This window comes from Aspergillus fijiensis (genome assembly GCF_003184825.1).
Source record: "Aspergillus fijiensis CBS 313.89 unplaced genomic scaffold BO72scaffold_9, whole genome shotgun sequence".
Classification (NCBI taxonomy): domain Eukaryota; kingdom Fungi; phylum Ascomycota; class Eurotiomycetes; order Eurotiales; family Aspergillaceae; genus Aspergillus; species Aspergillus fijiensis.
The window spans coordinates 334,081-345,393 of record NW_024468985.1 but is presented as its reverse complement, the minus strand read 5'-3'; the positions used below and the strand labels follow the sequence as shown (position 1 = coordinate 345,393).

General features: G+C 50.0%; 2 protein-coding genes across 2 annotated transcripts; both read right to left on the bottom strand.

Annotated features, from left to right (window-relative positions):
* Positions 1 to 1,922: 1,922 nt before the first annotated feature.
* On the bottom strand, positions 1,923 to 5,668 carry chiA1 (class III chitinase ChiA1; the record flags this gene model as incomplete). The annotated part of the gene is made up of 3 exons (XM_040946266.1): positions 1,923 to 5,020; positions 5,073 to 5,511; positions 5,567 to 5,668. The coding sequence occupies 3 exons, from the start codon at positions 5,666 to 5,668 to the stop codon at positions 1,923 to 1,925; spliced, it is 3,639 nt and encodes a 1,212-aa protein (XP_040804439.1).
* Positions 5,669 to 9,455: 3,787 nt separating this feature from the next.
* On the bottom strand, positions 9,456 to 10,548 carry BO72DRAFT_371445 (alpha/beta hydrolase; the record flags this gene model as incomplete). Its single annotated transcript, XM_040941006.1, has 2 exons — positions 9,456 to 10,071; positions 10,133 to 10,548. 2 exons carry the CDS (start codon positions 10,546 to 10,548, stop codon positions 9,456 to 9,458), a joined length of 1,032 nt encoding a protein of 343 aa, XP_040804438.1.
* Between the last annotated feature and the right edge of the window lie 765 nt (positions 10,549 to 11,313).

The window sequence follows — 11,313 nt, the reverse complement described above, 5'->3', positions numbered from 1 at the left end:
ACTAAAGCAGAGAAAAAAGATTAGAATTTTCTTAAATTTAATTTCTCTTTTTTTATATTCGAAAAACAAGATCAAACTAGTACAGTATTATTATAATTTTACTAAAAATTTAATATCTCTATATTCAGTTTATAATACTTAAATCTGTTTCTTTAATTATTTTAACTATTCTAACCGATAAATAATAGCTTACACTTCTTAAAGATCTGTCTGAGTTGAATAATTTAATTTAAAAGTAGATAAAATACCTTAAGATAATTTCGACGAAGATTTATTAAGTACTATATTACTTTTTTTTAAATAACTAAAAATAGAAAAATTAGAAATTATCAAAAACTACTTAATATAGTAGACATACTGGTTAGGCAAGATAAGCAAAATAATCTAAAAACAGTCTTTTATTAATTTTAAAACTAATTTTTAAGAAATCTTTTTTTCTAAAAGATTCTAAGACAATATATTATATATAAAGAAAAAAGTAAGCAATATAGTAATATAAATACCCGGATTAAAAGCCCGGCGAATCAGTACAGATTCGAAAGCGGACTATTATAGTAATAAATATAGGTTACTGTAGCGGGAGATATTGTATAACAATTTAATATAATAATATATAATTAAAATATATTAAGTTTTCGGAGAATCTTACTGACTTATTTATAAAGTTTATAAAAAGTATTAAGTTTAATATATTAATAAAAAAACTGGAAATATTTGTATAAAATATTAGAACTAAGATAGTTTATAGAAGTACCAGCTGGCTGTATAAATATTAATCTAAAAGTTCTTTTTTTATATATTTACTGAGTTTTTAATATTAAGAAATTTTATAAATTATTTATTTAAAAAAGAATAACAGTATTACGGAGTTTTTTAAGAAGGTATATTAGTATTGGTAGCCTGGAATCGCCGGATTATATAAAAACCGAAAAGTTAAAAATATTATATAGCTGTATTCAGTTTCTTTTTTATACTAATTAATACAATTTGAATAACCTCAGCCTTCCAGTCCTTGTAGCGTATCTTCCGATATAGTGGCTGGGGTCATAGTCAACCACCCGCTCGTGGCTATATATCCCGTGCTCTATGGAGTAACTTAGACTTCATTCTAGGATACTATCCCACCTCGATCAAGAAGCCACACCATCTCCAGTCAATCCATTACACCGAAAAACAAACAAGCACCCATACGTATTAACAGTACGCGACACAGTTCGATCATAATTTACCGTATTACCAGGCAAATCGAACCATATCCAGTAAGCACCAGCCACCCACTAGCGCACCGACCAACCCGGGAGCCTTCCGTCGCCTATCCTTTGAGCATGCCTCGAGGGGCCAAAAGTACCTCGGCAGCACGCCAATGCAAGTAAGCAGCCCACTACCGCTGACCGTGGAGAACCGTGCTGGATGTTTCTTCAAGCTATTCTGGCAAAGTTTGGGAACCATATCCGTTCATTTTCCAATCCCACCCCTCCACCCCCTCCCCGCCCTGGTCAGACCACGCGAGAGTGAGACCGACATGGAAATCAGTATGCTACAATCGCCCTGTTGACTACCTATCAGTCGATCGTAGGCTCCCAGACCGATGGAATCAGGCCCGCATGTCCGGGTTGATCCGTCTTGGCTCACTGCTTGGCTCGCCTCTTCTATAGGTGGTAGGGGACGGATTTGGTTATGTTGGTTGCAGGATCATAATTTATTGACTAGGTGGATTGCGTATGGAACAAGAAAGAGCAGAAGACACGCCCAAGAGATCTTTGCGCTCATGCGACAATATTAAACGTTGGTCCATCGGACATCATTGGTCATTCATTTCAAACCGATAATGGGTAAAGTGAAGCTGTATACCTCACCATGAGGTGGGAGGCTATACAGGACATGAGAAGAGAAAGAAGTAGAGAGTCAGAGGAAAGAGTTCTTTACAAGGTAGTCAGCAGAAGGAGGGCAATGGTGACGAGAGCCCCAGCCCCATGCTTGAAGGCAGCCAGTCGAGGAGCTGCGCCAGTGAATACTGGCGACACACCTCCTTGTGTACTGCTAGGCACCACCGATCCCGGGAGGCCACTTGCAGAGGGCTGAACGAGAAGTGTCGACGAAGGGCGAACATCTCCGGCTCCCGCGGTTCCAGGTTGGCTGGGAGGTGCCTGACTCGGAGATACAAGAGCAGTGGATGTGAAGTGAGGAATTACATTCACCGAAGTCGAAGATGTACCGAGCCCCGTTGACCCTCCATGGACAGCATCGACACTTTCAGGATTGCCAGGGTGAATGCCTGTCGCCGCTGCGACAGTGCTTACAGGCACCGTGACGGTCACTGTAGTCGGCGTAGGCCCGCACACGGTACAGACAGAAACCGTGGTTGTCCAGCCAGACAGGGAGCCTGAGACCGCGGTCGGTGATGTCGGCTCCGATGAAGAGGTGATGGCTGGCCGAGTCAGAGTAACTGTAGTCGGTGTTGCAGCACAGTGTGTGCAGACCGTGACCGTCGTAGTCCATCCCTCGGGGATTTCAACAGTCGTGGTAGAAGCCTGGGAGGCGGAAGCGCCCGTCACCCTGGCGGGGGCAATGGCTGTGTCAGCACCCGGGGAACCTGCGACGCCAGGGATTGTGGCGGGGGCAGTGGCAGTGGCCGCGGCAGCGGCAGCAGCCGTGACAGGACAGTAGGTGGTCGTGTAAGTTGTAGTGATGGTCGTGAAGCCCTCGGGACAGATATCAATGTACGAGGTTACAATGATTGTGGTCGTGGTTGCTGGTTCCAGCGCAGATCCGGCGGGCGACACAGAAGTGGCCCCAGGGCCAGATGTGGTGCCCGGGGTAATGACAGTAAAAGCAGCACTATCGGTGGATGTAGCACTAATGGGCACTGTTGTTGGCTTGCCTGTCTGGTCTGACACATTACTGACAGCGTGAGTTGTGCTCGACGAAGAAGCCGTGCTTCCATGGTCTCGCTGACTTGAGACTGTCAAAGTGCTTGAGCTCGCCGTGGACCTCGTAACACCAGACCCATAAGGATTTCCTGAGTTTGCGGAAGAGGACCCATCGCTACTGGAAATAGGAACACTGGTAGCACCTGCGCCCGAGGAAGACTCCGTGCCCGACGTAGTGCCGGCGTGCGAAGCGGTCGACACCGATTGAGTGTTAGAGAGAGCGGAGCTTGGGATCGTTCCTGAGACCGACGGAACAGAGCCACCGGGCTGCACTGTTGAAACTGTCAAAGCAGCTGTGCTAGATTCAATCGATGGGCCTGTGAAGGTGCCGGTTTCAGAAGCGACGACTGAAATAGCGGACGTGGCGGAACCCACAACGGAGCCCGAAGAGTGAGATTGACTATTGAAATTAGAAGTCTCCACACTAGAGGAAGCCGAAGCCACAATGCTGGAAGCTCCGATAACCAAGCTCGAAGGCACAGACACCCCCGAGGTGACAGGTGAGCCCGCTGAAGAAGCCACGGAGCTCGAGATGAGCGAAGTAGTAGACAGCTGTGACGCACCGGGGGACACCTGGCTGGATGCACCGGGAATGATGGAAGAGCTCAATGCCTCGGAGAATCCTGGAGTAGCAACGGTTGAAGTGGATGGCCCTGGAATGACAGGTCTGCTCGTGACCACAGAGAAACTAGACACCGCAGGAGGACTCAGCACAGAGGAACTATGAGCCTCATGAGAGCTGGTAGCCAAAGACGATGTGGCGACAACGGGACCAGAAACCAAAGTCGAGCTGGCGGGCGCGCTGGACGCGTCAGGCAGGGTGGAAACGACAGGACGGCTTGTCACAAGAGGGCTAGAAGCCGGAGACGAGCCTAGAACAACAGAGGAACTAAGAATCACAGGCGAGCTAGAGAGCACAGACTTTGTTGTAATAACGGGTGTGATAGAGGTGATCGGGGAGCTGGAGACCACAGGGGAGCTGGCAGCCACAGAAGAGCTAGGTGTCAAGGGAGTGTTGGGCACCACAGGGGAGCTGGCTGAACCCGAAGAACCTGATACTGTAGGTGGAGCAGAGACCACGGAAGAGCTAGGCACCACAGAACTGACCGACACCACAGGGGTGCTCACGCCTATGCTGGCAACAACAGAGCTGCTTGTTACCACAGAAGCACTGGACACCACAGGGCTGCTGGACACCGCAGATGAGCTCGAAACAACGGAAGCAATGCTCGACGGGGCAGAAGATCCCGAGCCAACAGTGTTAGACACCACAGAAGGAGTAGACACCGCAGGAGGGCTTGAGATCGCAGACTGGCTAGAGATCGTAGACGGGCTAGAGACCACGGTGGAAGTAGGCACAGCCGAGGGAGTCGACACAGCCGAAGGAGTCGACACAGCCGAAGGAGTCGACACAGCCGAAGGAGTCGACACAGCCGAAGGAGTCGACACAGCCGAAGGAGTCGACACAGCCGACGAAGTAGGCACAGTGGAAGCAGTAGACGAGACAGAAAGAGTGGGCACCGCGGGTGTACTTGTGGCAGTATAGGAGGGTGATGGCGTAGGTGCACTGCTAGAGGGCAGAATAGTGCTTGTCTGAGGAGGAGTAGGGTCGAGAGTCACGAGAATTTGCTTCATCACGCCGGCGAAAGATTCGTCGCCGAATTTATTCTCGTCCGAATACGTCGCTTCCCAAACCATGATTCCACCAAAGGTATCCGGAAAGCGCGCCATATACTCGGCAACCAGCAAATAGGCCTCCACGGGGGTGATGTAATAGTCAGGGCTGGCGGCGGCACTCGAGCTGGCAGGCAATCCGACATAGAGCTTAGCGTCCGGGTTACCTCCTGCTTTAATGACATCCACCCATTTGTCAAAGTTGAAACCATCTACCGTGCCTTCGACATAGTCACGGGCGGAGCAGCCTTGAGTGTTATAGAACTGCACCCAAATGAAGTCGAAGTGGGAGTTGGCAATCGCGTTGTCAAGCTGCAGGTCAGGTATCGAGCATTGAGGCGCACCCGAAATGTAGAAGGTACGACCTTGCTGTAAGGAGTAGTGATATCTCAGTCGGTTGACCATTGTTGCGTAACCTTGAAACATTAGAAGTGAGCTTTGAAGATTGCGGAGCCTTAAGAAACCTACCGTAATTGCCGTTGTGCTCAATGTCAAAGTCGAAACCATCCACGACAACATCACCAAAAGGGCGAGGACCATTGTTGGACACCCAATCGTCGGTCTTGGGGCCAAAGGCACCCCATAGGAAGTCGGCGAAATTATTGGCAGAGTCCTCCGATAAGATTTGCTGAGTGGCGGGATAAGCACCACCCAAAGACAGGAACACTTTCTTGCCCGCAGCCTGGCAGATAGGAATGTCTTCCACTAGCTGGTGGCAACCTTTGAGAAGCTCCGTTGTTAGGTTGCCAACCGTGTAGTAGGTGCCATCGCACTGATTGCCGAAATTGCTTCCTGGCCAACCGGCAACGCCTTGGTCAGGAAAGATATTGACGAAACCAAGGTTGATGATATCCAAGGAGGTATCTTGGCAGAAATGGCTCAGACGTTGCTGATCGGTTCCTTGGCCCTATTTTCGTACGGTAAGGAGGCTGTACCATTTCCAATCATGTGGAAGCACATACATAGTAGACAGCAACATTCGACTTCGATTGAGGATCGAAAGCAGAGACCAAAGGAGTGACAGCTGATAGAGCAGCGAGAACGGTGAAAATTTGGGACACCATGGTGAAAGAATGTCGACTGGTGGAGACAAGAGAGCCGCTCAAACCAGTGGAAACGAAGGTCGGATTGGTTCAAAGAAAGGACGCAGACAAAAGTCCGCTGCTTGGATGATCCCCGCAAAGCAGATAGAGAGGGATGACACGAAGAACATCTCGAGAAGGGGGAAAGGGCAAGACGAAGTAGAGTTATAAGCGCGAGCTTGCTCTGGACCTTGGCCTCCTGGGACAGCTTTCCATGCCATGTCTGGCTCACCATTGGCCACGATGCTGGTAAACCGTTCATCGCACGAACACAGCCGAAATTAGCATGCGGAGTCAACGCCTTGGCGGGTGCAACCACATGCCTGGACCGCCAGCTTGAAAGTTCCTCGTTCGGTCTTCAGTGCTTATGGGCTATGCTAGTTAGCACCTTCTTTGGGAGACTAACGGTGACGCTTAAGCCCTAGGTCCTTTTGTAGGAGAATAAAATGAATCAGATAAATCTTGACCCAGGCAAACTCCGTCGGGGAAAACGGACGGATGCCGTGGTGTAGCCGGAAAATAGACCAAACATAATGCTCAAGGCAGCAGCAGGCAGCAGACTGCTCTTCCGCAGTACCTGCCTGTAGAGCCGCATAGGTGGCTAACTTTTTTGGCCAAATTAGCCTCTGAAAAAGTGAGCGAGGAGAGCCAAGCAACGCCGACTTACAATTTCGCACGCCTCAAGCGGAGAGTTTCCATCATCTTAGTCTCTTTGTAAGAGCTCAAGGAGGGGCATATGGGTAAGAGCCGAGGGTTTCCAGTGTTCCACTGTATCTAGCGCCACCATAGTGTTCGCTGAGATCCAGTTGTGATTGGAGTAGCCCGTGATGGGTTCAGTCATAGCTCGTCGTCAACTGTACGTATGAGAAAAGGAGTGGCTCTTGCGAGCGGCGGATAGTTGTATTGCCGGCTAAAATATGACCTAGGATGACAAGGGAAATTGGTTTTTGAAAGCGAGAGAGCAAAGCGAGGGTAGGTGGCTTATGGACCCTTTGGGTAGTGGCAGTCTTAGCGTATAGGATGGATGTAAGTTGGAAAGAAGTCTTGATCTCAAGTCTCCAGGAGTCCAGATGAATACTAGCCTGGTGAGAGTACTTTCAGAACAGGACTAGCTGGGGTCACGGGTCCATGTGGCAGTTACTGGAATAGGACTAGTGAGGGAAGGGAGGTCGGCCATTTCTGACTCAGGCACACCAATGACAGCGGTTCGATAATAGATACCAGAATGCTAAGCAACTAGTAGTTAGTCTAGTAGTCTAGTAGTCAGCCTCCATCCGTGCAAAATTTCGCGGACCCCCGCCGCATCCGGTTTGGTGTCCACCGTCGTGTCCACCGTCTCTGAGAGGCTTAGAGATTTGGTTAGAAGAGCGAATTATACGAAGACCCCATACCAGATACTGTAACCAGTAACGACCTAGGTAACAGCTTGTTGGCTTTTGCCTAAAAGCTCGGTCCTGACGTGATCCGTGGAAACGAGCTGCCCCTGAGCCGGACACTGTCCGGAGATCACCGGATCATCCGATCGACACCACCTTTGAGGCCGTTGATATTCGCTGTCAGAGAAAAGAGAAACTTCGATCAACAACATGCAGAAAGAGATTAGAAAGTTCTTATCTTGACAAACACTCGACTTGAAACAATCAAGGTGATTCACCATGCGCGTATCCTGCACCGGAGACACGAGCAGGAAGTGACTTGACCCCTCCTCGCCTCCTGCTGTCTAACTTTACTAGTCATACTTCGGCTATATTAGCTTAACCAGAACCAGCGGCGCTAGTCCCAGATTCAGAGTGGGCACCGAACGAACACCGCTCACTGACCTACACTACTGTGTAGACTAAAGTCACTAACAATCGCCTTTCACTTTCAGGCTTTCACACAGACCCTCATTCCCGATTAATTAGAGAGGGTCCTCCTCGCCCAGCCCTACTGGAGCGTGCGGCGGATAGTGCAAGAAACTAGTGCAATCAAGACCCAGCGCTAACCTCGACTGATTCCTGCGAAATACCCGACCCTGCGCCGTGATATCCAGTTGCACTCACTTGTTGTGGCGGCTGCATCGATGAGGAAATTACACCTGCACAGACACACATCCAGAGTATATTATTGCCTGGCACCAGGCCGAAGAATCAGTTAACCAGTGCCCCTGAAGAAGCTTTCACCATAGCCTGCAGTGCCACTCTCAGCAGCGATGGACCGACACGGCCGATATGACCGCTACTCCCGCCGACTCTGTATGCTGAGCACCTTCGTCCGTGAAGTTGTGCCACCAAGCCTGGAGCATGTACATTTGCCCCATTCAATGCGCTTGTAACCATATCCACCGGTTTGGAGTGGGCTTTTGCTTCTTTGTGATCCAGGAGACCCTCATTCCCCTTGAACAAACGCTGAGGCTCCGCAGCCGAAGCCTCTCATTCCCCCCAGGAGTTGCAGCGTCATACTGTTTGCTCTAGCACAATAGCAAAAGGGACCGGAAATTATACACCGGACTGAAAGTGTACTAGTCTATGTTGGACAGAAACTGGATTCGGGTGCAACAACCGAAGCCACTGTGGCTGCCGGGGAGCAGTTTCCGCTGCCATTTCCTACATCATATTTACTGAGTGGGTATACTAAAATTTGAGCCCAATTGTGCTCTCTAGCACCATACGAAAAGAGTAAAAGGGTGAGTACTAAGTTGCTTCACTGGCCGCAGCGCTTCCACTTGCCGGTATGCCGAGGTCGGACATCATTAATGGAAGCGAAGAAGCGCCCGCTCAGGGAGGGGTTGCGGTGCAGAACAGGGGGACTGGAGACTGAATTGAGATTGAACAAGCACTGAAAGATCCGACGGGTGCTTGAATAGTTATAGAGGCACGGTATGTCAGCGTTCTGATGTGCCATGGCCAAGCCCGCAGATGTTCGCACCAGTATGCGAGGGATACTCGTGCTTGTGTGCCTTGTCGCCAATGAGAAGGTACAGATATGACTTTGGAATTTGACCTGTCTTCAACTTCGGAAACAGTGGGATCCAATTGTGCTCGAGGCTCTCCCCAAGTTCTCATTACGTGTAGCCGATCCTGAGGAATAAACATGACTTCTGCTGATCGATGTTCATGTCGGTCCCAGAGGTTGTGCTTACATGTCCGTACTTGAAGCATCTAGCGGGTATTCCCAGCATTCTTTGTTCAGACATACCGGTCACCATATAGCAAACACCACCCATACCTTCTAGATGTAACCTCAGGTTTGATGATCCCAGATGTCCGAGAAATTAAGGACCCTGGTCCCGAGATTGGCCTGGTCCACGCAATTCGTGGGTGGGACAGAACCTGCATTCAAGGATGATCAGGTGTAGCTGAAAATCGGGAAGCGCCCCCTGTTCCCACATTAGCACAAGCAATTCCTATGACACGCGCAAAAGGGCTTGGAGTAATCCCTATAGCGCCGCTTGGAAAGAGCTTTAGACTGCGAAGTAGGATTGTGTGGAACACGAATGCTATTTGGTGACTGATCGGGCCCGGGACAGGCGACACGAATGCTCAAAGGCAAGTGTGGTACCTATGTTCTGACGGATATCTAGTCCCTGGTGATCTTATTGACCTGCACGCAAGAACATGTAAGTGTGCCCAATATATCTCATATTGTCTCATGTGGTTACCACCCCATATGATGCAGAAGACTCGCAGCGTGAACATCTCCATTCATCAATGCCGGATCTTGAAGGAAATCTCTAATTTGACAAGTCTATTTGATACTGAAATGGGGCTACAGCAAGACCAGCCAATGCTTACTTGTGCTCATTCCAGAAAACCTCCTTCAACAGGTCGCACATCAATGTGATGGACCTTTTCCCTTCTTTCAGAACAGCGTCCATTGCCAAAAACGGATGAGGCATGCCTCTCATTATTTGCAAGTCCACTGGTACGCCTGCCTTCTGTAGCTTCTGCGCATACTGCTCACCCTCCGTCCTTAGCACATCCAATTCCCCAACCATGACCAAGGCTCTCGGCAGAGCAGACCAATCTCCAGTGTAGAACAGAGGGCTGGCCTCCGGGTTCGCCCAATCTTTCTGGTCAGGCAGGTAATGCTCGCGGTACCAGAGCATCTTGGCTGCTGGCAGAGCTGGGGTGTGTTCGTACTCGCGGAAGGCGTCGTTGGTAGATACTGAGGCGGTGTTGTCGGTCACCGGCACGGACAGTAACTGAGCCTGGAAATGAACGGGCGGCGAGAGAGTGAGGGCCTTTTGGGTGATGATGCAAGCTAGGTTTCCGCCTGCGGAGGAGCCGCCTGTTGCGAGAATCTTCGTGTCAATGGGGAGATGTGTCGGACCGTCGGCCAGCAGCCAGAGAAGGGCTTCCCAGCAATCATGGACGGCGGCGGGCCAGCGATGCTCGGGAGCGAGACTAGAGGAGGGCCAGTCAGGGTGCGACTCTCTTTGCACTGGTGAGCGGTATAGATGCTTACCGATAGTTGACAGTCACTACTACGCAGCGGCCTCGGTTACAGAGGTTTGTGCACACCGGATTCTCCGTGTCGATGTTGCCCAAAACCCATCCGCCTCCGTGGAAATACAACATCAGTGGCCATCCGCTCGCTGGTGCTGTGCCTTCCGGGATAAAAGCGCGCAAAGGAATCTCAGGTCCCTCTGTGACACGGCGACCAATGCGCAGGTCGACTGTTCTCCCCACGGGGAGCAGAGGACCTCCGCCGGGGATCAGGACGCCGCTTGTACGGGAAGCCTCCACCGGCTGGAGATGAACTTGTTGTTTGTCGATTACATGCGCATTATAGAAATCCACATATTCTGGGTCGAGCTTCTTTATCACGGAGGGGTGAAGAGGGTAGGGCGGTTGGTCGGCCGGGCTATGACTGATGGACATTGTGAATACGTTATGATGAATGCTTGGAAAAAGGGTACGTGCACTAGACGCATGGAAGTTGGCGGGGAACAAGACGAATTTTATAAATCCTCAATGCCACCGTTTATCTTGATGAGCAGCAAGCCCGTGGTTGCATGATGGTTGCATTTTTAAACGCAAGGGAGCAGGAGAGGATTAGAGCAGAGCGGGGGTGAGAACACAAGCCGGTTTATCAGGGTTTCTCTCCTCACTGATACGAGCCAGCTGTTCGCCCCATGGTGCTCAAGGCCAACCGTCTTCCTCTTCCAACATGGACGATTTTTACCGAGATGGACCATACAGCGATATGATGCCTTGTCGAACGTGCCTTATGGCTTCAACTACTCCCTCTTGAGCTGCGATCTGGTGGCTAATGGAGACAACTCAACAACACAGCTGCGTGGCTGTCAAGACCCTGCTTTAAAAGCAGACGTGGAGATCGAATGCATGGCACACCTGTAGCGGGATATGATCAATGATCCACTATCTTGCCGTGTCTGATAAATTGATAATCGCACCCAAAGTATTCTCAACGGTTTGTCGAGCCTCTTTCGTAAGGGTTGTGGATGACGGCTGGAGTATCTGTCGTTGTTATCGGCCTCGAACCTCATTATCTGAGATCTTATCGGGAGGCAACCTGCGCCTGGTCCGTAGTGTACAGTTGTAACCTTGGAGCTTGGAGTAAATTACCCCTCAATCTGAGCTCCACCTTGCAAATTGTCTTGAGCCCCGCAGGAATTGACCGCG